General features: G+C 39.1%; 1 protein-coding gene across 1 annotated transcript in view; it reads right to left on the bottom strand.

The window, feature by feature from the left end:
* Positions 1–3,627: 3,627 nt before the first annotated feature.
* The window catches only part of TIC22-III (Tic22-like family protein), a 60,476-nt gene continuing 38,039 nt past the window's right edge, over positions 3,628–26,064 (bottom strand). The window contains exons 4-7 of the mRNA XM_088966008.1: positions 4,336–4,395; positions 4,166–4,246; positions 4,043–4,078; positions 3,628–3,970 (exon numbers count right to left, since the gene is read on the bottom strand). Of these exons, the coding sequence (XP_088822134.1) occupies positions 3,869–3,970; positions 4,043–4,078; positions 4,166–4,246; positions 4,336–4,395 (279 nt within the window). The 3' untranslated portion in view covers positions 3,628–3,868. The remainder of the gene's footprint in view (positions 3,971–4,042; positions 4,079–4,165; positions 4,247–4,335; positions 4,396–26,064) is intronic.

Below are 26,064 nucleotides of genomic sequence, written 5' to 3'. Positions count from 1 at the left end.
ATAAAAGCACTTTTACGAAAACATTTTTATAAAAGTACTTTTATGAAAGAACTTTTACGAAAATACTTTTACAAAAGCACTTTTATGAAAGTACTTTTATAAAAGCACTTCTATGAAAGTACTTTTATAAAAGCACTTCTATGAAAGTACTTTTGTAAAAGCACTTCTATGAAAGTACTTTTGTAAAAGCACTTCAACAAAAGTATTCTTATAAAAGTACTTTTACGAAGTACTTACAATACCAAAAGGTATATTTTTGTAATTTTTAATATGTTCTATTTTTTATATAATTTTTGACATTTCATCTGGTTTGATTGGACTCAATCCAGTCCATTTACATTTTAATGGATTAGATTGAATTTAATTTGTATTGGATTTGGACTGGATTGAGTCCAGTCCATTTGTAAGTAAACTCACATTGGATTGGATCGGGTTGAACCAAATCCAGTCCAATTGACCTCTATCTCGAAACCCATGTTGCAAACCAATCGGTCCCGAGAGGCAAATATTCTCCCTATAAATAGGTATGTGTTTACACTTGCATTAACTATTCTTTTACCTTGCACACCTCATACTTACCTCGTCAGACTTGTCTAACTTGACCGTATAAGCATTCACCCCGGGATATCATCCCAAGGCCTCTGATGACCTAATTGTGATTACAAGAAGTGACTATGTATAAAAGGTGTGTTGAAGGTTACTCCAAACCCTGCTTCAGAGTACCACCAAAGAGTTGTTTTTCTCTTGTCCATTAACTGAATTCAAGCCAGCCTTCTAGACTTGGCATGTTAGTACATTCCACGGGAGGATAACAGTTTAATCTCTATTAAATATTAATTAATAAAATATAACAAAAATGTGTAACTATTGAAAAAAAAATTATAAGTTCAATAAATTAAATTTAAAAAAGTTAAATAACAATAGTTTAATCTCCAATAACTATTGAAAATTTATTGTTAAATAATAAAACAAAAATAGATATATACATAATTGTTGAAAATATATTTATCACAAATAAACAATAAATAATTATTAAAAATAAAATAAATATTAATTTTAGTGCATATAAATATATAATATAAATAGATTGACTTTGTTATTCTATTTTTTACTATTAGCACAATAATAATTGTAATTTTTATTCTATTTTTTAATAACTATTAAAAATAATTGTAATTTACTATTATTACATATTTTTGTTCTTTGGAAGCTTCAATACCTTTAAAATATTTAATTAGTTTATACTAATTTAATAATATTTAAACTTTTTAAATTATTTATATTTTATATTCTTATTAAATCTATTATAAGTATTTTTATGTTTTTAATAAAATTTTTAAAATTACTACATAATTTATTATTTAATATATTTTTCGTTATTTAAATAATATTTACAATACTATTTAGTTTTTAAATTTTTTGATTTTTAAAATATAGTTTTTTCGAAAATTATTTAGTTATTTAAGTAATTTTGTTATTTAACTCTTTAAAATATTAATTATTTATTAAATTATAATTTACACTATGTTTACATAATTTCGTTATTAATTTTGTAAAATAGAATTTTTTTAATTCAAATATTATGAAATTTATTATAATAATTTTTTATTTAAATTTTATTTATTTTAAAGTTATTATGTAATATAAATATTTTGTTATATAATTATTTAGCTATGTTTAATTATTTTGTTATTTAATATATTTAGTTATTAAAATATATAAGTAATATATTTTTTAAACTTTTATTATTTAAATAACTTTTAAACAATTTTCTTAGTTAAAATTTAAAAACATTTTTAGTTATTAAATTGAATAATCCATAAGATTATAGTTTATATTCTTGTTACATAATGTCGTTATAAATTTCATAAAAATCTAAAATTATTAATAATCTAAATATTATTAAATATATTATATTTATTCTTTTTATTTTTAATAAACATTTTAAAGTTATTACATAATTTGGTTATAACATTTAAATAGTTTTTAAACTTTTTAATTCAAACTTTATTTGGATAGATATATATGAGAAAGTGGAGGAGAGGACAAATAGTAATTAGAGATATTTTTGGAGAGAATAATTTATTTGAAATCAATTCTGAAAAATTCTCATTCTCATAATCATCCAAAAAAGAATGGATTTAGACTTGTGATTCTAAGAATCTATGTAGGCATTTGATAAATGTTTCTGGTTCTTATTTCTCAGAATAAGAATGATATTTGGCGTGATTAATTCAATAATTGACAACCACATAAAACTAACTTGTAAATAGTTATTCATCGCACCTCATTGCCCTCTGTTGTGTTCAAATAGTCTCAACTACAATTCAAAGCTTCAATAGAAGGAATGGCCCCAATCTACACATCACTACTAGCTTTAACTGGCTTCAAGTTTGATTCCTAGAGATCCACCTCTTGCAATTTGTTATCATATAAGTTGAAATAATGAAGATAAGAGAATGACCACCAACGATGAAGACAACCAGATCTCATGTAGCCGTTAAGCAGAGGAGACATTGAGCAGAGAGAGAGGCATTGAGAAGACAAGAAGAAGATGAAAGAAGAAGGGTTAGGGTTTGTCAATGTAATATTCTTATGCAAAATCACATTAATACCCCTTCTCTCATGTATAAATCGATCTCACGTCACATGTTCGTTTTACTTATAAAAGGACGTAGCAAGAATTGTTTGGGTTATGAGAATAAAATTCTTAGAAGTGAAAAAGTTTTACTTCTAAGAAACAGGCCTTCAGACTGAGTTTTTCTATTGTGAATAGAGTCTGATTTTTAGGAAATGGCACAACCGAACATGATTCTCATCCGAAGAATTGTAAAAACCACTAGAATTGATTCTCCATAATGATGCCAAACAGGACATAATTTCTTAAAAGAATTCCCTTTTTATGAGAAAATGGAGAAGAGAATAGAAAGGAATTGAAGTGGGACTTATTGGTAAAGGGGATAATGGTGCCACATGGCTAGATATCAGAAAAACAATCTCTTTATATTTTGGTTGTTTGTAAAAATGTCATGGAATAAAATAAAATAAAAATTTCAAAAAAAGAGAATATATATATATATATATTACTTATTTATTTGAGGCCACCTTTCTTTTTTATTAATAATTTTTTATATAACTTGAATCATGAAATTGAAGAAACTGAGACAAGAGACACACTGATCTAATACTCGGTTGACAGTGAGCCACCGGAGTGGCTGTAAATTATCCCATGAAGGTACTTTGCTCGTTACTGATCAGTGAATGAAAAGCAAAATGCTTGAGCAATTTGTGAGCAAAATGCTATGCTATGATATCAGTACGTTGTTTGGCTATTGGCTAATACCTCTACAGTTTTATATGAATAATGGCTTTAATTAACCACTATAATAGTTTATTATTTTGTCATATCTTGTGATGCCCAAGTGGGAAAGTTATTTACCCACCTAAGAGATAGGGTACCACTTACTTGGGTAAGTGATACACTAGAAAATAGTTTTTTCCTGGTCCCCACATAAATCTGAAAAAAGAGCATGGAATTCTTGGTCAATAAGCATCAAAATCCCATTGACCAATTTTGCCCCCTCAAAATCCAGAAAAAGAACGCCCCCATAGTGTAACAGATTGCAGTTGATAGATCAGTTAAACCATTACATTTATGAAAATCTTACCCTTCTAGTCGACCTCTACATGCAATCATGACTTCAGGAGAACATCATGTCTATATTTCACAAAAAAAAAATAAATTAAATTAAATTAAAAGGAAAAAACACGGTTGACTCTTTTCACCATGCCTCCAGTATCCTGGCAAGTATCTTTATGTGACAATTGAAGAGTACATAAACTTACAGTAGTTCAAGAATGCTAATGATTATGCATTTGCAATGAGCTTCTCCTGCTTGGGAAGATCAGTTGAAACATCAAAACCAGGAGGGATGAAAACAACATCATCCCACTTTGAAGGCAAACTCTCCTGCAAAATTGTCAGTTAAATAGTAAATTTTTAGAAGAAATGCAAAGATTCCATTTCATGAGAATCCTTTACCTTCATCCCTTTGATTATTTCCTCAAGCACAGCAACCTACAACAGAGCAGGACAGTATCAGAAAAAAAAAGCTTCAACTTTCCTTATCACACTAACTGAACTTTAGAGACATCAAAGATATACCTGAATGTCTCCTTGCTTGAATGCAGGATTTAACTGGTTTTGCTGGCGAGAAGCTCTTTCTAGTGATTTATCTAGGTCCTCCTTGAAAAGTATGGGCAAAGGAACACATTTAATTTTTATATCAGGATTAAGAAAATAAAATGCAGGGGTAGATACAATTACTGGCTTACCTTTCTGAAGAAAACTGGACGATATCTCTTGTTCTGACTCCTCAAGATCAAGCTTTGTGACTGAAGCCAACAAATTTGAGAAAGTTCAAAACATTAGCCAAGAAATTCATGCAGAAAAGTGAAGAAATGGTAAATTGGTCACCTCTATGTCTCACATATAATTATAATGTTGTCTGCAAACTGTAGATGAGAGTGACAATAGTGCCTCACACACAACTCATACAAAAAGACAAAAAAAAAGAAGGGGAAAGGAAAGGATAAAAAAAAAAGAAAGAAAGAAAAAAGAGAAAACAAAGAAAAGGCAAAGGGAAGGATAGAAAGATAAAGGGAAAGACACCCCTTACGCCTCTTAGTTCTGAACTATGCCTCACCTCTAGGGGAGGATCTGAGGGGAAAGACACCCCTTACGCCTCTTAGTTCTGAACTATGCCTCACACCTCTAGGGGGGGATCTGAGGGCCTGGGGGGCTGGGGGGCTTCAGCCCACTTTCTTTCCCCTTATCTTCCCTTCCCTTCCCTTCCCTTTCCTTTTCTTTTCTTAGTTCTGAACTATGCCTCACCTCTAGGGGAGGATCTGAGGGGAAAGACACCCCTTATGCCTCTTAGTTCTGAACTATGCCTCACACCTCTAGGGGGGGATCTGAGGGCCTGGGGGGCTGGGGGGCTTCAGCCCACTTTCTTTCCCCTTATCTTCCCTTCCCTTCCCTTCCCTTTCCTTTTCTTTTCTTTCTTTTTCACTTTTTTTCTTCTCTTATTTTCTTTCCCTTCCCTTTCTTTTCCTTTCCCTTCCTTTCCTTTTTTTTTTCTTTCTTTTTTTTCTCTCTTTTTACACGAGGTGTGCATGAGGCGCATGAGGCGTACGCCTCTAGCACGCCTCATGAAAAAAGCATATGAGGCATATGCCTCTTGCACTTGAGGCGTACACCTCAAAGGTGTCAGCACCTTTGGCATACATCACAGGGCGTTTTGGGAGCACCTCACCTGGAAGTATATCGTTCATGGGTCGGGCTTTGCCTCTTTATCAACATAAAATGTGTAGGCCCGAGCCTGAGCATGACCCGACCATCTGGCCTAGATCTTGATCCCGAGCATGGCCCTAATATAAAGCTCGAAGCCCGATCTATACAGAAAATGTCTCAAATTCAGTGTAATTTTATAAACTAATATTATATTAATTTAATAAATTAATAAACTAATTTGTATTTCCTAATAGTAAATTAACATTTATTAATAATTTAAGAAACAAATATTATATATATATATATATATTTATTATATATTGTTAGACAGTTTTGTATGCCCTTAGCTTCAATCAAAATGATGTACTTTATGAGTTTATGAATAAAAGTGCATATTTGATTCATGTTCCCTTGGTATATTTCTGTATAATACCCATAAACTGGACACTTAATGAGACTCGTGTTAGTTTAGAATGTTCACAGCCAGTGGGTCGGTCTGGGGAGACCTATCCTGACAAGGATGACACTGTGGTGCCACCAACTCGGTTGGGGTGGCTTGTCTCAGCAGCCGGGGTGAGACCCTAGGCACATATAGTGTAGGATCAATTGAATCTTTGAACTGGACCAGATTTCAAGTATTGCCTTGGACCTTGGAGATTGATGGGCAAAATTGGAAAATTACACCCGACCCCGAGACTCAATTATGATACTGCACTAGGTGTGGGATTGGGCTGTTCATCTGAGTGGGTAACCCATGTGGCTGATGTGTAGATCAATGTTTGGGTCCCACGCCATACAAGGAAGCCCAACTGGGCAACAGTTTGGAAGGCTAAATGAATACATAACCTTAAATGGGCCTTAAGACCATTTCAAACTGGGCTAATTTGATTAGTCACTTAAGGGGCGAATTCTGAGATGGATCAACTGATAGGATTGGGCCCACACCCTATCCACTTAGAGAGTCCATGATCTAAATGAGATTTAGATCCGGAAACTTCCTAATTAGATTAGGAGATGGCTGATCTAATCTGCAGATAAGATAAGGGTTATCCCTTATCTTAAAGGGACTTCTAATCCAGATATGATTTGGGTTAACAACTCCTAATGGGATTAGGAGCTGATCCCTTTAAGTTTATAAAAGGAAGAGGGGACGGTAGCCTTTAAACATCACAAGCAAACAATACATAGTCTTGTCTTCAGAGCTGAAATCACAGAAGAGAGAATCCGCACCCTGCAAATACTCTCTTGCCGCCTCCTTCCTGCAGCCGCCGCCTACAGCAGTTCGATCTCCAGTTCTTGGGAGAAATTAAGATTGGATCTTGATTCCAATCTTTTGGTGAAAAGATTGGTGGGAGTTGTATTCACAAGCCGTCCAGGTGATTCTTGAGAAGGGTCATGTTCTTTTGGAAGAACACTGTTGATTCTGCTCCACCCTGCACTGCGCCATTTTCAGTGGGAGCAGATTTTGGATCCTTCCATTGGGATATACTACTTCTCTGTATCAGGTATTATCTCTCCCTACTCCTTTTGGTTAAGATCTGGTTCAGTTTATGGTTCAAGAATGATCTTTGAAAATATGATTTTCTATATAGGGAATATGATTCCTAGTTGAAGGGAGAGAAAAATTTTTGAAATTCGCCCCCTTATTCCGCAATCTTTGGGCGTCCATGTGATGGATTTCCTGTCCCTTCAGTGGTATCAGAGCCATGGTTCAAATCTTGAACCATTCTGTTTCAGATCTAAACCTGCGCAAATAGGGAGAAGGCGTTATACCCAATTTGCGCATATATGGGTTTTGGGAAATTTGTTCCCAAAATTGATGGGCAAATAATCTGAAATTCATTTTATATAAATCTGATTATTCTTTAGAATAGTTCTATATGATTTTCTTGATTTATGGGCTGTTCGTACAAGAGGAGATCGAATTCTTGGTTTGCGCAGGGAGAACTACAAGATTTGCAATTTCTTGAATTTATTTATTACATTTGGTCTGTAAATAATTTTTTTTTATTTTTAGACTCAATGTATAGGCATTCGATCTGATGTAATTATTAATAGAAATAGGATTTCTATTTAATTTTATTTTGGATCGAAGATGGCGGCACAGAGGAGATTTCGCAGATGGGACATTCGCTATCTGCGATTTGCAGTTTGAGAAACTGCAATCTGTGATCTAACCTCTGTTTTGCAAGATGGAGTGTGCGAACAACCTTGATTAACTATTTTCTTTTATCAGTTATTTAATTTCAGATTATTTTCTTGAATTAAAGATTTAATTAAAGATCAAACCCAAAACCCATTCGAACCAAGATTGGTTCAAAACTGTTTGGACCAAACCTATGGTTTAATCAAGGCTGAAAGTCAGCCCTAATTTTCCCACTAATGGGCCTGAGGATTGATATTTAATTAAATGGTTAATTCGACCCAACCTGTAAAGGCCCAGTTTTAAATAATTAAAACTGCTAAAAGCCCAGTTCAAAGGATAAAGCTATATGGGCTGAACTGGGTAACCCTAATTCAGCCCATATACCTAGATAATATTAATGGTTAATATTATGGATTTTCAACGGGCTTCCAATGGGCCTTACAGATAATTAATTGATTGGATCAATTTATCCCTGCATGAGATGTTTGGATGTGTGATGTGCTCCGTACATGGGCCATAAGTGTTTGGCCCATGCTCATTCGACAGCGGCTCTTGCGCACACCATGGCTGAATGCACATCATTGCCATCCCTTTTGGTCATTGGATGACCTCCCTCAGTGGTGGGCCCCACAGCTCATCAAAAGGTTACGTGCAGAACCCTAGCCGATTTAAGACCCACCGAAATCTGGTTTTATGAAAGTAAGTGGGAGCCACTTTGGTTTGACCTAAATCAAACTAGGGCGTAATTAACTATTCCCTTCAGCTAATATGAGTGCACGTGATAGGGAGATTCATATGATGAACTCTCTAAAGGCCTTCCATCATTAGCATGAGGATGGGTCCTTCAGTAATGAGGAAACGCACCAGAAAATGGGCTATCCATTTGATGTTGGGCTTGTCTAAGTGTTTCATAAGATTATAGAGGCATCATAGACCGATGTGGGAGGGGCTTCACCAAAAAATGGGAACTCTCTCATGGTACCTTGGCGTTCATGAACATGATGGGTGAGCACTCACTGGACAGAAAGGTTTACCTGAAAACGGCTCTGAACCTTGTCTGACACAGGCCAAAGGGAAAACTCATATGATGAGCGAATATGATCCTTCACAGAAAGGTCGAACTTGCCAAGGACGTATTGGATATTCTTAAGACAATGTACGAAGAGCATAATCGTTCTACTCAGCAAAAGGTCTTGAAACAGTTCATGACCGCGCAGATGTCCAAGAACCAACAAGTTCACGACCATTGTCTCCGGATGATGGGTTATATCAATGAACTAAAGGCTCTTGGATCTAGGCTGGATCTGGAAACACAGATCGATGCTATTCTCAACTCTCTGCCTCCATCCTTTAATCCATTCATCATGAACTACAACATGAACAAGCTGAATGTCAGTTTGCAAGAGCTCAGCAATATGTTGCAAAGAGCTGAAGAATTGATTAAAAATGATGAGCCCATTGCCATGCTTGTTGAAACTGGCAAATCGGGCAAGAAAAAGAAGGCAAAGAGAAAGCCCCAGAAGAAGGCTGCCAAACCCAAGAGGCAGAAGAAACACAAAACATCGAATGCCTGTCACTTCTGCAAGAAGACCGGGCACTGGAAAAGGAACTGTCCTGCCTACCTGGAATCCAAGAAAGGTAATTTCGAATCTTGTGTTATAGAAACCAATTTATTAGTAGCTTCTGCATCCTAATGCATTGATTCCGGGGCTTCAACTCATGTGTGTAACTCACTGCAGGGGTTCAAGGTAAACAGAAGGCTGAGTGAAGGAGAAATTACACTCTATTTGGGGACTATTGCAACTGTTGCAGCCGCGGCAATAGGAACCGTGGAGTTAATTTTTAGAGAAGGAATAATTGATTGTCTTTATGTACAAAATTTAAGAAGAAATTCGATTCCTGTTTCAAAACTGTGTGCAAATGGTTATTCTGTCTTCTTTAATAATACGATTACTATTAAAAAAATAACAGATTCATCGCATACGGGGAACTGGAGAACGGTCTCTATGTTCTACATCCTTCTCTAGAAACTAACATAAACGAAACTACGTCGGCTGAAATCCCCAAGAAGAGAGCCCGTGATACAGTTAATCCCACGGTCACAAGGTTGGTAAAGAATGGTCCTTTGGATTTTCTAACTGTAGAAGATCTTCCCACCTGTGAACCTTGCCTACAAGGCAAGATGACGAAACGGCCATTTAACGGTAAGCCTGAAAGATGTATAGGCACACTTGACCTAATACATACTGATGTATGTGGTCCCCTGAGTGTTAGAACACGAAATCAACACGTGTATTTATCACCTTCATAGATGATTTCTCACGATACCGTTACGTGTACCTAATGAGACACAAGTCTGAATCCTTTGAAAAGTTCAAAAAGTTTAGACAAGAGGTCGAGAAACAGTTGAGAAGAGAAATTAAAGCCCTTCAATCTAATCGAGGTGGCGAGTATCTCTCTGACGGATTCAGGGACTACTTAAAGGACAATGGGATAGTATCACAACTAGCTCCTCCTGCTACACCACAATTTAACGGTGTTTCAGAGAGGAGGAATAGGACCTTATTGGATATAGTCCGGTGACTTCTCATACATTCAGAGTTACCCACATCCTTTTGGGGTTACGCATTAGAAACTGCGATTTACGTGCTGAATAGGATTCCAACCAAATCGGTTCCGAACACTCCATATGAACTTTGGACCGAAAATAAACCAAGTGTCAGACACTTGAAGATTTGGGGTTGTCCAGCACACGTTAAAAGAACGAGTGCAGACAAGTTGGAATCCAAAACCAGTCGTTGCCTATTTGTAGGCTACCCAAAAGGCTCTGTAGGTTACCTATTCTATGACCCAAGTGAGCAGAAAGTGTTCTGCAGTCGAAATGCCCAATTCTTGGAGACCGATTACATCCTGGACACCCATCGTCAGGAAATTGTTTTGATGAGGAGAGCTCAGGAGCAGTGGGAGATGTCCCACAAGTTCCAGGTAGTGACCAACCAAGAAGATCCACTCGCGTATCCAGGCCACCAGTCCGTTATGGTTATGACCAGGATAATTACTTGGTAGAAACTTTGACTAGTGAGGAGGATCCCGTGACTTACGCGGAAGCTATGTTGAACATAGATTCCCAGAAGTGGGTGGAGGCCATGTGAGCAGAGATGGACTCAATGGAGACCAATGGAGTCTGGACTCTAGTAGATCCGCCCTTCGGGGTAAAAGCAATCGGTTGCAAATGGATTTACAAGAGGAAGAAGGGCCCCGATGGTAGGGTTGAGACATTCAAAGCTCATCTGGTGGCGAAAGGGTACCTTCAGAAAGAGGGCATCAATTATGAGGAAACCTTTTCGTCTGTGGCCATGCTTAAATCCATTAGGATCCTGCTAGCTGTAGCAGCATACCATGATTATGAGATTTGGCAAATGGATGTCAAAACTACATTCCTAAATGGAGATCTTACTGAAGATATCTATATGCAGCAACCGCAAGGCTTCACAGCTGCGGTTCAAGAAAACATGGTATGTAAACTCAATAGATCCATTTATGGACTTAAGCAAGCTTCTAGAAGTTGGAACATCCGTTTTGACTCTGCTGTCAAATCGTTTGACTTCGAACAAAATCTGGATGAACCCTGTGTTTACAGAAAGTACAGTGGAGATAAGGTTACCTTCTTGGTTCTGTATGTAGACGACATTCTACTCATCGGGAATGATGTAGGAATGCTGACTACGGTGAAAGTATGGCTTTCACAGCAATTCTCCATGAAAGATCTTGGAGAAGCCTCCTATATACTAGGTCTTCGACTCTATAGAGATAGATCGAAGCGGATAATAGGATTATCCCAATCTGCCTACATTGACAAAATAGTCAAAAGATACAGCATGGAAAACTCCAAGAAAGGAAATGTTCCTTTCAGGCACGGAGTCACTCTCTCTAAGAAGATGTCTCCCAAGACTTCTGAGGAGATTTGATGGCATGAAAGACGTTCCCTGTGACTCTGCCGTAGGGAGCATCATGTATGCCATGCTGTGCACTCATCCTAACATTGCTCAAGCAGTGAGTGTAGTAAGCAAATTTCAGGCCAACCAGGGCAGGAGCACTGGACTGCTGTGAAAAACATACTTAGGTACCTTCGAAGGACAAAAGAGTTTTGTCTAGTATTCGATGGTAATTCACTACAGATCCAAGGGTATACTGATGCCGATTTCCAGTCGGATCCAGATGATAGAAAGTCTACATCTGGATATGTTTTCACGATAAGATCGTGTGCTGTTTCCTGAGTGTCAACAAACAGGGGTCCTGAGTAGCAAATTAATAGTCCACAACCCAAGCTGAACGCATTGCCGTAAGTGAGGCTGCCTTATGAATGAAGGTGTTCATTCCTGAATTTGGAATTCAACACATCACCCATTCCATTGTTGTATGACAAGACTGGATCTACGGGAAGATGACATTAAGAGGTAGCATCAGCGGTGAATGTGGTAGGCCCATTGACTAAGCCACTGTCACAGAAAGTGTTTGATAAACACGTGGAAAGCATGGGACTCCGGCTAGTACCTGATTGGACCTAAATGCAAGTGGGAGCTGTTATACAGTTTTGTATGCCCTTAGCTTCAATCAAAATGATGTATTTTATGAGTTTATGAATAAAAGTACATATTTGATTCATGTTCCCTTGGTATGTTTCTGTATAATACCCTTAAACTGGACACTTAATGAGACTCGTGTTAGTTTAGAATGTTCACAACCAGTGGGTCGGTCTGGGGAGACCTATCCTGACAAGGATGACACTGTGGTGCAACCAAGTCGATTGGGGTGGCTTGTCTCAGCTGCTGGGGTGAGACCCTAGGCACATACAGTGTAAGATTAATTGAATCTTTGAATTGGACCAGATTTCCAGTATTGCCCTAGACCTTGGAGATTGATGGGCAAAACTGGAAAATTACACCCGACCCCTAGACTCGATTATGATACTGCACTAGGTGTTGGGACAGTCTGAGAATTCATTTGAGTGGGTGATCATAGTGACAGGATCAGCCCCTTTGTTGGACAAAGGTAATGATCGGGGATACACTCTCACTGATAGAAACCAAGACTGCCGGTAGCCGATTTCAATCGTTGAGATTTGTTTTGCAAAATATATTTTATATGAGATATAAAAGTATATATATTATGGTTTTGAAATGATTTGCAAAAGGTTTTAATTCCCGGGATCCATATAAGCAGAGAGTGCAACACTGTTCCTTGCAGCCGAGGGAGAGGTCCTCTCTTGTCGGGCAGTGTATGATCATTATGGGCTGAGAGGTTAAGTGTAAGACCATTGAGGATAATACCTGATGGGCTAATCTTGCATCTGCCTGCAGTCCCTGGGTGTTACAAGGTGGCTTGGCCCAGGGACCACTTAGGGTAAGTGTTGGGCCCATAGAGCCCATCTGATGGGTTTCAGGGGGTGCACTGTCCATAACAGTGTATTCGGCTAGGTTTTGTAACAAAGGCTGCGCTGAACCCATGTGGCTGATGTGTAGATCAATGTTTGGGTCCCACGCAATACAAGGAAGCCCAACTGGGCAGCAGTTTGGAAGGCTAAATGAATACATAACCTTAAATGGGCCTTAAGCCCATTTCGAACTGGTGTAATTTGATTAGTCACTTAAGGGGCGAAATCTAAGATGGATTAACTGATAGGATTGGGCCCACACCCTATCCAGTTAGAGAGTCCATGATCTAAATGAGGTTTAGATCTGGAAACTTCCTAATTAGATTAGGAGATGGCTGATCTAATCTGCAGATAAGATAAGGGTTATCCCTTATCTTAAAGGGACTTCTAATCTAGATATGATTTGGGTTAGCAACTCCTAATGGGATTAGGAGCTGATCCCTTTAAGTTTATAAAAGAAAGAGGGGGCGGCAGCCTTTAGACATCACAAACAAGCAATACATAGTCTTGTCTTCAGCCTCCTTCCTGCAGCCGCCGCCTACAGCAGTTCGATCTCCAGTTCTTGGGAGAAATCAAGATTGGATCTTGATTCCAATCTTTTGGAGAAAAGATTGGTGGGAGTTGTATTCACAAGCCGTCCAAGTGATTCTTGAGAAGGTCAAGTTATTTTGGAAGAACACTGTTGATTCTGCTCCACCCTGCACTACGCCATTTTCAGTGGGAGCAGATTTTGGATCCTTCCTTGTGCGTGAACACCTCCATTGGGAGATACTACTTCTCTGTATCAAGTATTATCTCTCCCTACTCCTTTTGGTTCAGATCTGGTTCAGTTTATGGTTCAAGAATGATCATTGAAAATATGATTTTCTAAATAGGGAATTCGATTCCCAGTTGAAGGGAGAGAAAAATTTTTGAAATTCGCCCCCTTATTCCGCAATCTTTGGGCGTCCATGTGATGGATTTTCTATCCCTTCATATATAACATAAATGATTTTTTATTATATGTAATAGTACCGGGTCGGGCTTATTTGAGAAAGCCTGAGCCCAACTCGAAAAATGGTTGGGCCTGGTATTTAAAGCCCGAGCTTGAACCCGCAAGCCTGAAATTTTGTCCAAGCCTAAAATTAACGAGTTGGGCTGAACCGGGCTATCAGGCTACCTAGCCTATGAATAGGTTTACCTGGAAGCATGCCTCTAGGTGTTGCCTCCCACGCCTTTTAAAACATTGATTATTAGATCTTATTATTTTAACCCTCCTCTCAAATTGTGTTTTTACCATATCCATAAAGTTTTAGACAATAATAGTAATTTCATCCCGACTTATCATCAAGTAGAGCTATGTATACCCAATATTAGTCATCAATGAAGAGAATGAAATACTTGTAACCACCAATGCAAGGAATAGGTGAATAGTATATGGCCCATACATCAATTTGTATCAAGTAAAAAGCAACATTACTTCTTCTATCAAGTGAAAATCAATATGTAATTAACCCAAAAAAAATCAATATGTATCAAGTGAAATACTTGTAACCACCAACATTGCTTTGACAAATGACAATCCTCACATTGAGGACTGAAGTTTGACACCGAACTAAACAAATTTGAAAACAAAAGTTTTATAAAACAAAAATGCATGTGTTCAAGACAAAAATGCTATAATTTCAAAAGAATCAATTTCTCACTAGAACAAGGCTCAATTTGGCACAACATCCCTTGTTCTAAAACTTGGTCAAAAAGGTAGGCTCCATCAACCTTACATCCACTTCTAATCATCCTCCCCGTGCTCAGGTCTTGAAAGACAATGGGTGGAAAAGAAAATCACAAAAGAACTATGAGATTTAGTAAGGGAACTAATAGATAACAAGTTTTTATGCAATTAAGGTACATGAAGGATAGATTCAAGGGAAAGGTTGTTGACAAGCTTAACTTCATCCAAACCAGAAATTGGAGTCTGATATCCATGGACAACAACAATCTTGCCTTTCCCAGGGATTAACTTATCATATCATCCTTATCATCTTCCATGCCTTATCCCAACTATATGGGACCGGCTACATGAATTCTATTTTGCCACCATTCTATTTAAAGTCATATTCATTGTTAACTTATTAGTGCTTAAATCATTTCATACTACTTCTACCCATTCCTTTTTGGTTTACCCCTAGCTCTTTTAGCTCCTTCCACTTGTTCTAAATGGAGTTGTTGGTGATCTTCTATGCATGTGACTAAACCATCTTAGTTTACTCTCGTTTTGTCACCTATTGGAGCTACTCCTAGGTTCCAATGAAGCTAGCCCTAGAATCAACTTCGAGGGTTGACTTATATGAAGTAAAATATGAAGGGATGCATACCAATCATGTGGGCAGTTGCCCCAGAATCAGCAATCCAGATATTGTTAGGGGAGAAACAACCAAGTGCAATACTTAGCACTTTTTTTTTAATCAGAAATACCTATCTCGGCATATGCACCAGAAGAATTATTAGAACCAATCGAGGTAGAAGTCCCACTCTTCTCCAGGTGTAGCAAGAGACTCTGTAGTTTATCCATTACATTAGGAGTCATGGGAAAGAGCTGGAATAGCAAAGGGCTAAACATCATTATCAACCATAGCCAAGTGGGCCCTTCTTACCAGTCTTAAACCTTTCAGGTTTCAAATGAAGATTGAGTTTCCAATATCTTTCCTTAGTATGTTTAGGCTTTTTACAATATTCACAAATCGCATCATCAACCTTCTCATTAACCTTGGGCTTGCTAATGCTCTACCTGGAACTTGAAAACATGAAAGCAAAACGTTCAACCATGGAAGGTGCATCATGGCAGCCCTCCTACTTGCCTCGCCCTGCACTAGGGAGTAAGCAACTATAAGGGATATAATGTATGCACTCAAGGTATGTTGTTGAGTAAAATCAAACTCAAGATCCAAACCCACAAAGAAATCAAAGACCCTATTTTTCTAAATGTATTTCATATACTTCTCACTATCTTCTAGATCTATCCACTCCAGGGCCTCCAAATGAACTATTTCTTCCCAAAGACTGTTAAGAGGAAAACTACATAGCTACAGTCCTTTGCCCTAACACATACTACAAGCCTCCCTACAGAACTGATAGACTCTAGCATTGTTTTGAGCTTAGGTATAGGTAGCAGTGACTCTATCCCAAATGTCCTTGGCAATGGATAAGAACATATAATTATGAGCTATTTGTGACTGCATAGAGCAAACTAGCCAAGACATTACCATGTGATTGTCTTGCTCCAATTTAGCAATCTTCAGGTCTTTGGGTTTAGGCTTAGTCTCCTCGGTAATGAAACCTAGCTGACACCTTCCTCAAATGGTCAACTTGGCAAATTGAGACCACCCCAGAAAGTTGGTCCAATCAACCTTTATAATGGTTATCATACCACTAGAAGTATCCACATTTCCGGAAGCACATTGGAGGTCATCTGAACATCCAAGGAAGACTACATACCTTGTCAAATGAATCTCTCGACAGCCAATTCAACCCTCAACCGAGTGACCGACACACAATAAACCCAAGAAAATGGGTCAAAAACTCTACTAAGAGGCAAATAACAGCCCAAAACCTAATTGGCAACAATATAGGAGAAGAAAATCTCCCAAAAATCTTCGAGGGTTCAAAAAACATGGAACCACTTCTTCATCCTCCTAGATAAGTAAAACGACAAATAGGGTGAGGATGAAGATTTTCTTATATCTTCTCCTCAATAATAGACTCCCTTCCAAAAACTTACAAGTAAAGGGTTTGATATTGATGGCTCTTGTACCTTGTGTGGTGAGGATGAAGGTTTAGATCATATTTTCAAGAAATGTTCTATGGCTCAAAAAATATGGCAGCTTATGGGTCCATCTATTATGGATCCAAATGATGTGTTTTTATTCTATGGCTTATATGGAAGAATAGAAATAGGAAGACCTCCAACAACTCTTCGAACCCACCTGAAATGGTTTTAAAAAGAGTTAGTGATTCTTTTTTAGAGAACTCTAATTGTAATGATAAGGGGTTAGTCGACTCGTCAAAGCCCTGGAATCTTATTGCATGGCACCCTCCGAAATATGGATCGATAAATTTGCAAGAAATCATCTTGGAGAAGTTTTGGACCTCAAAACTGAAGGGATGGGAGATCCATCATATGGATGGCCAAACCCTACAGGAAGGTTGGACAAATTTTCAAAATTTCTTTTACTCCCATCCAAGAATCGTATTCCCAATTTAGAAAACTGCATTATCAAGGTTCGTTCTTGTAACCACACTGAACCAAATCTGAAACCAAGATTAGGGAAAGGTATACCTGATACGGAATCCACGCAAAAGTTGCTCCTCCCAACACAGGTGTTCATGCCCAAAGAGTGTACCAAATCCTCCCTCCATCGAAGATGACGCAGCATAGGATGAGGCAGGATCAGTAGGTAGTTCTTCACCAAGAACTTGTAATTCTTCAGCAAGAATCGAATGGGGTAGTGAGCACAGTTTTAAAATTGTTTCTTCTAGTAAGAAACAATATCAAGATCAAATCTTGATCAGTTCCAAGAAATGGGGATCGAACAGGGTAGGGCGGCAAGAGCAGGGAGAGAAAGAACTGAAGGCAGAAACAGTCAAACTAAGTTATTTTCTGTGTTGTGTGTTTTTTAGATCCGCCCTGCTCTTTATTTATAGCCTCAAAGAGATGATCTCTTAATCTGATTAGGAGTTTCTTGATCCAAATCTTTATTTGGATCTGAACTCTTTAAGTGATAAGGATAATTCCTTATCTTATCTGCAAATCAAGATTAGTTTTTTCCTAATCAAATTAGGAGTTCCCTTATCCAAATCTCTATTTGGATCTGGACTCTTTAAGTGGATAAGAGCTATCTTCTTATCCTTATCTGTTGATCCATACCCAGATTCGCCCCTATTTAATTAATCCAATTAACTCAGCTCAAAATGGGATTTAGGCCCATTAAGCTTTCAGGCTCACTTCCTTTTTAATGCTAGCTAGCTTGGCTCTCTTTGTATGGCGTGGGACCCTATCATTGATCTACACATCAACCACATGGGTTCAGCTTAGCCTCTGTTACAAGGCTGGGCCAAATTCACAGCTGAATACAATGAACCCCTGAGTCCATCACCATGGGCTCTTAACGGGCCCAACATTTACACTAAATAGTCTTTGGGTCTAGCTATCTTATGAAGGCCCAAGGACTGTGGGGAGATGCAAGATTAGCCCATCACGTATAACCATCAATGGTCTTACACTTAACTTCTCAACCCTTATTGATCAAACACTACCCGACAAGAAAAGACCTCTCCCTCGACTACAAGGTACAGTGTTGCACTCTCTACTCACATGGATCTTAGGAATTAAAACCTTTTTGCAAACAATTTGAAACCATAATATATAAATATATCTCTATATAAATATATTTTGCAAAACCAAATTTCAAACACATTTGAAATCCACTACCGACAATTTAGGTTTCCATCAGAGAGTGCATTTCCCCGATCATTCACTTTGTCTGACAAAGGGGCTGATCTAGTCACTATGATCACCCACTCAGATGAATTCTCGAACTGTCCCAACATACCCAGGTTTTAACCCCCTCTAAGGATCTCACTGACTGGAATATCAAAGACAGCCCAATCCAACACCTAGTGTAGTACCATAATCGAGTCTAGGGGTCAGGTGTAACATTCCAGTTTTGCCCATCTGTCTCCAAAGTCTAGGGCAATCACTGTAGTTTGGTCCGATTTAGGGTTTCAAGAAAACCCACACTGCATGTACCTTAGGTCTCACCCTGGCAGCTGAGACAAGCCACCTCAACCAACTTGGCGACACATCAGTGTCATCCTTGGCAAGATGAATCTCCCCAAATCTATCAAACGGCTATGAAGATTCTAAACTAACACGAGTCTCATATGTGTCCAATTTAAGGGTATTACACAGAAACACACCACAATAACATGAATCAAATATGTACTTTATTCATTTACAATAAATGTCATAATGTACATCATGTTGATTGGAGCTAAGGGCATACATTGTCTAACAAAAACTTATTATCTATTGTCTATGTTAGTAGTGTTAGTGAAGGGGTATTTCGGTCTTTGTACTTGTTGAGAAGGTTGATGTGTATTGTTATGTTAGTTCGAGTGCCTCTTACTTAAAGAAGGGCACTTAAGTCTTTTCCATTTAGTTAATAATATAATAACAGGTCTGGCCGAATCTAAGGTGAAAAAAAATATTTCTCTAATTCGAACCAGCCTTTCTCTTTCCTCATCTTTCTTTCTTCTTCTTTCTTCTCCTACTTTACTTTACTTTACTTTACAGTCAACGAACAAGATAGAATTCTAGGGCAGGTCAAACTTTAACATGGTATCAGAGCAAGGTTCAACAAATTAGACTTGCTAAAATTCTGCCTTTTGCGCATTCGAATTAGGGTTTCTCTTGGGTTTCTCAGTTGTGAGTTGGAGACTGGGAAAAGGGCTGAAAAGGAGTGATCGCCCTCTTCCCTAGGAGGTTCCTATGCCTCCGATTGTGTCGTTGGTGATTGGTTGCTATGGTTTCTAAGCCCTAGTTAGGGCTTGGTACGTGTGGTGCAGTGGTGTCTCAGCACTTCGTGTGGTTGGCCTTCAGGCAATGAGGTAAAGTTTTTTTTTATTATCTGTTATAGAATACATGAGAGGTGTAGTACAGTTCGCATGATGGGTTTTCAGATTGCAGTATGCTAGGGTTTAAGCTAGGGTTTATTCTGGTTTGTGTGTGAATCGAAGGGCAATAGTGTCTACTTAATGGTGAAACTCCCTATAACTGTGGATTAGGGTTTGTGGTGTTACAAGTGTGGTTTTCAGCATTTGATATCGCTGAAATCAGTGTATAGACTTCGGTGAGTAGGGGTTGTGGTGTTGCAGTTTTCAGCATTTAATACTGCTGAAATCAGTGTGCAGATTTCGGTGAGTAGGGTTTGTGGTGTTGCAGTTCTCAGCATTTATTACTGTTGAAATCAGTGTGCAGATTTCGGTGAAGTGTCTGTGTGTAGTGTGCAGTGTGTAGTGCTCATAATTCAGTGATAAGGAGTTCGGCAATGGCAGATAACAGTGATAGTAAACCTAGTGTCATGATCTCTACTGACTACCTGAATGTCCAAATGACCTCCATTAAACTGAATGGAGAGAATTATGTTCCTTGGGCCAAGTCTGTAGAGGTTTTTCTGAAGGCAAAGAAGAAAGTGAAGCATATAAGAGAGGAGAAACCCCCTGCTAATTCTCAAGAGTATGAAGACTAGGAACAGGAAGATGCACAGATCATTACATGGTTGTGGAACAGTATGGAACCCAAAATCAGTGTGAACTTCATGTTTCTTGACACAGCAAAGAGGTGTGGGATCATGCTAAGAAATTGTATTCAAGTCAGGATAATACCACTAGGGTATATCAACTGTATCAGGAATACTTCAATCTGCAACAGGGAAGTCAGAGCCTTGAGGAATACTATGCCAGTGTGAGGAATATCCGTAATGAGTTAAATGTCTATCATCCTCTCACTTCTGATGTCAAAGTTCAACAGCAACAACAAGAGCAGCTTGATGTGACATGGTTTCTGGTGGGGCTAAAGTCTGAGTATGAACCAGTACGAGCTCAGATACTAGGGAGATCTTCTCTTCCATCTGTAGAGGTGTTTGCCCGTCTTCGGAGGGCTTCCATTGGATCTATGGATTCTAATGTCTCCAATAAATCAACATTTGTAGTGTCGAGAGGTCGAGGTGGCAGAAGTGGGGCTCGAGAAGCCCAGCCTGGCAGAAGTGGTAGTGGTGGATCTACACATACCCGTGGTGGTGGTCGTACTGGAGGCAGAGATTCAGGGGGAGATCATGGTAGAGGACGTGGCTCGGGTCCACGGAAGTGTACTCATTGTGGATTGGATGGACATACCATTAACTACTGCTACGACTTACATGGTCCTCCCTCGACATGGGCCAACCATGCCATGACTAGTGACACCAGTTTCAGCTCTAGACAGGAGAACCGGTCAACTGACCCGTTGCCTTCTACTCCCTCAGATGGCCTAGGCAAGGAGATGGTGAGTGTTCCTCGGGATGAGTATGAGAGGTTGGTTCAATCCAAGTCGCAACAGAACACAGCTTCCTTTGCACACTCAGGTATAGCTTGTTTGGCATCCACACCCAACCCTTGGATTATTGATTATGGAGCCTCCGATCACATGACGGGAACTCCAGGTGTGTTTTCATCTCTCACTCATTGCTCAACATCATAATCTGTTACCCTTGCTAATGGCTCCACATCATCTATCTGTGGTGTTGGTAATGTTGACCTAGACCCTGTATCCCTATTCTCTGTTTTATATGTACCTAAGTTTCCATTTAATCTTATGTCTGTTAGTAAGCTGACCAAGTCCCTTAAGTGCTCCATCACATTTTACCCTTCTATGTGTGTTTTTCAGGATCTCAAGACGGGGATGAAGATTGGTGGAGGGCATGAAGCCGGTGGACTGTATTATCTTGATGGTGGTGGACGAACGTCGACGGCCCTTCAGTCATCCATTTCTCCTCTCCAGTGGCATTGTAGATTTGGTCACCCTTCGTTGAAAGTGTTGCAGTCCTTAGTCCCTTCATTGAGTCAACTTTCTGTTTTAGATTGTGAGTCGTGTCAATTTGGGAAACACCATCGTGTTCCCTTTCGTTCTAGGGTTGATAATTGTGTGTCGAGTCTTTTTTCTTTAATTCATTCAGATGTTTGGGGTCCTTATTAAGTAATGTCATATAATGGATACCGATATTTTGTTATTTTTGTTGATGACTGTTCAAGAATGACGTGGCTCTATTTAATGAAAGAAAGAAGTGAATTATTTGCCATCTTCCAGAAATTTTATGCTGAGATCCGCAATCAATTTGGCGTTCACATCAAAATTTTCCGTTCTGATAATGGACGTGAATACTTGTCTTCATCTTTTCAAGAATACTTGGACCAACATGGCGTTATACACCAAACTTCATGTACTTATACTCTGCAACAAAATGGGGTGGCTGAGATGAAGAACCGTCATCTTGTAGAAACAGCACGCTCCCTCATGCACCACATGAATGTTCCCAAAACCTTTTGGAGCGATGCAATGCTCACCTCTTGTTTCTTAATTAATCGGATGCCCACGTCTATCCTCGATGGTCGTTCTCCTTTTAGTGTCTTATTCCCCAACATGTCTCTGTTTCCGCTTCCTCGGGTATTCGGGTGTGTCTGCTTCGTTCATAATCTGGGTCCCGGGACTAACAAGTTAGATGCACGTTCCCTGAAATGTATCTTCCTTGGCTATTCCCGAACTCAGAAAGGGTGCAAGTGTTATCATCCCAGTTCTCGTCGTTCCTTGGTATGTGCTAATGTTACATTCTTCGAGTCTACTCCGTTCTTCGTCGGGTCCGGTGCTACTGCTTCCTCCTCATCACCACCTCCTCTTCCTCTTCCCGTGGTTGATCCACCTCCTCTGGTTCCAGTCATGCCTACGTCCTTGCCTCCGGTGCCACCGTCGGTTGACCGTCCACCCATCCGTCACGTGTATACACATCGCCCGCGTGTACCGGCTGCAGCTCCTCCAACTTCATCACCGTCGACAGATCCAGCTCCGGCTCCGACACCAGCCTCCGACCTAGATCTCCCTATTGCCTTCCGGAAAGGTAAACGTACTTACACCCTTCACCCTATTTCCAATTTTGTTTCACTTACCCACCTCTCCGCCTCCCATCGCCAGTTCATCTCTTTGTTATCCTCCGTGGTTGTTCCTAAGGATGTCCAGGAAGCCCTTACCTCTCCAGAGTGGTGTCGTGCTATGGAAGAAGAGCTCTCTGCTCTGCTTCATAATCACACTTGGGACCTCACCACTCTTCCTCCCGAGAAGCAGGTTGTCGGTTGTAAGTGGGTGTATAGTGTTAAGTACTTGCCAGATGGTCGTGTTGAGCGCTTGAAGGCACGGCTGGTTGCCAAAGGGTACTCCCAAACCTATGGCATTGACTACACAGAGACATTCTCCCCGGTTGCTAAGATAAGGTCAGTTCATGTCGTCATCTCTCTTGCAGCTATGTATGATTGGCCTCTCCATCAGCTAAATATCAAAAATGCATTTTTGCATGGTGATTTGCTCGAGGAGGTCTACATGGAGCAGCCACCAGGGTTTGTTGCTCAGGGGGAGGATGGTAAGGTATGCAGACTTAAGAAGGCTATTTATGGACTTAAACAGTCCCCTCGAGCATGGTTTGGTAGGTTCAGTGAGGTGGTCAAGAAGTTTGGTATGAAACAGTGCCAAGTTGATCACTCTGTCTTCAATTTTGACTCTTCAGCAGGCAAAATAATATTGGTGGTGTATGTGGATGATATCGTTGTGACTGAGAATGACAAAATGGGCATTGACAGATTGAAGGCATTCCTACAGGAACACTTTCAGACAAAGGACCTTGGCAAGTTGAAATACTTTTTGGGCATAGAAGTAGCAAGACCTAAGCATGGCATTAATTTGTGTCAGAGGAAATATGTGCTCGATTTATTGGAAGAAGCAGGGTTGTTGGGTACTAAACCGGCTGAGACACCTATGGAAACAAATACGAGGCTGAGCAGTGATATAGGTGAAGTATTTGAAGACCCTGGCAGATATCGACGGCTTGTAGGCAAACTAAACTATCTAACCATTACTCGGCCAGATATTTCATTTACGGTTAGTGTGGTGAGTCAGTTCATGCAGAAATCTTTGGTCCCACATTGGAATGCAGTGCTAAGGATTGTGAGGTATCTGAAAGGAGCTCCTAGTCGTGGTTTGCTGTACAGGAGTGGTGGAAAACTGGTAGTAGAAGGATACACCGATGCTGATTGGGCAGGTTCTATGTCTGACAGATGATCCACCGCAGGCTATTGCACCTTTCTGGGGGGTAACCTGGTAACGTGGAAAAGTAAGAAGCAAACAGTTGTGGCAAGAAGCAGTGCAGAAGCAGAATATAGGGCCATGGCACATACTTCTTGTGAATTAGTGTGGTTGAGGAACCTTCTACAGGAGATAGGATATGACATCAGTACTCCAATGAAGCTCTATTGTGACAATCAGGCAGCGGTTCATATCTCTTCCAATCTAGTGTTTCATGAAAGAACCAAGCACATCAAAGTTGACTGTCATTTTGTGAGAGAGAAGGTGTTGAATGGGGTGATAGAAACTGCATATGTTAGTACGGGAAACCAGTGGGCAGACTTGTTTACAAAAGGTTTGAGTCGGGGGAGAGTGGACTACATATGTAACAAGCTAGGATTATATGATATATACTCACCAGCTTGAGGGGGAGTGTTAGTGGTGTTAGTGAAGGGGTATTTCGGTCTTTGTACTTGTTGAGAAGGTTGATGCGTACTGTTATGTTAGTTCGAGTGTCTCTTACTTAAAGAATGGCACTTAAGTCTTTTCCATTTAGTTAATAATATAATAACAGGTCTGGCCGAATCTAGGGTGAAAAAAAAATCTTTCTCTAATTCGAACCAGCCTTTCTTTCCTCATCTTTCTCTCTTCTTCTTTCTTCTCCTACTTTACTTTACTTTACTTTACAGTCAACAAACAAGACAGAATTCTAGGGCAGGTCAAACTTTAACAGTCTGCAACCATCAACTTGGTTGAAGCTTAGGCTGCTTGGGAAGCCCACAACTAGGCTCTAAAATTCAAGGACCATCCCATCATTATCGAGGATGATTAAAGCTGGTGATATCTTGTTTGCAACACAACCTCGACCCGCCATGGAAGCTAAGGAACATCATCCAAGACTATTGAGAGTTGAAGGAGCAATTAGAAAGGGGCACGAAGGGTAGACATGTATTTCAGGAGGCAAATCAAACTGCTAACTAGCTGGCCCATGAAGCTTCTACATTAGTGAACGGGTTTGTATCCTATAATGTTGCTGACCTGCCTTGGTTTCTATCCTTAATTTGTTTTTGTGATATGTGGAGACGTGCTACCCCCTGTCTTGTGTAGCCCCTTTTGGGTTTATCAAAAAAAATGATAAGTAAAACGACTCAAGTAGTCTAGGTTTAACATAGAAAAACTCCATCTATGCGCAAAAAAATGCTTCAATTACACATCTGAATTTTCTACAATTTTTTGCTCAGAAAATCATAACAAATCACAGCAGCTTCAAAAGGCTACAAGATTAATACCAAAAAATCCCTAAAATCAATGTGATTTGAATTGAACCAGATTCGAGTGTTGCCACCACCACCTATACAGACTACCAACATCATCTGTCAGTAGTCTAACATTAGTAGGTCACCTTTGAAATGTAGAATAGGAACATCACTTCCCAAGAATCTAGGAGTTGCTTCCCAAGTTGTTAGATTGAAGATGGAAGAGAGAAGGAAAGAATGAAGAAGAAGAGAAGATGAAGAAAGAGAAAAGAAGAGAGCAAGTTACAAATGGTGTGTAATGTTCACACCCCAAACATGACATTTGTACTTATGGAAAAAAGTACAAGGTTTCCCTTACATGGGCACCCAAATACAAAGAAGTAAAAAGGGCTAAAATACCATTAGTTCACACATATATTCTTACATATTCTCAACACTTTCATGCTATGGTTGAGACCCAATTCTCTACTAACATTAAAATTTCTTATATAGACTCAACAGGAGAGTATATGGATGGTTAATTTCAGAAGTTGTTGAAATTTCTCTACTACTACTACTACTACCACCATAATAAGGGTTCAGCCCCTATACTTTTTGAATTTTCTTTTCCTTCTTTTTCTTCTCATGAATATGTTGATTTTCTTTACTTTAACATGAACTTTATACTTTTCTTATGAAAGTAACAATAATTCTTAAGGAAATATGGTTATGGTACCTAGGGAACTACCCTAGGATCTATGTTTTCTACATAAAAAATCCATTGCCTCGCCTTGGTGCCTTGAAAACTATGTACCCAATGTATCTTGTAAACCGTCTCCCTTTCTCAACTCAGTAGTCGATCTGGACTACAATCAATCTTGAATTAAAAAGAAAAAAAAAGGATGAAAATTTGAAGAGAAGAAGAGAAGAGAGGAAGAAAAGAAGTACACGAAGAGAGTTTCAGAAAAGAGAGAGAGAAAGTCATAATTTCTGCTGACCCTCTCTTAGTATTTATAACTATTGGCTAACTGTAAAAGGGCTGAATTGCCCTTATTG

Source organism: Nelumbo lutea, chromosome 1 (genome assembly GCF_056320005.1).
Source record: "Nelumbo lutea isolate HS-2025 chromosome 1, American lotus-T2T, whole genome shotgun sequence".
In the NCBI taxonomy this organism is placed as follows: Eukaryota; Viridiplantae; Streptophyta; class Magnoliopsida; order Proteales; family Nelumbonaceae; genus Nelumbo; species Nelumbo lutea.
The sequence above is the reverse complement of the archived record's forward strand: the minus strand, read 5'-3'. Positions and strand labels throughout refer to the sequence as shown.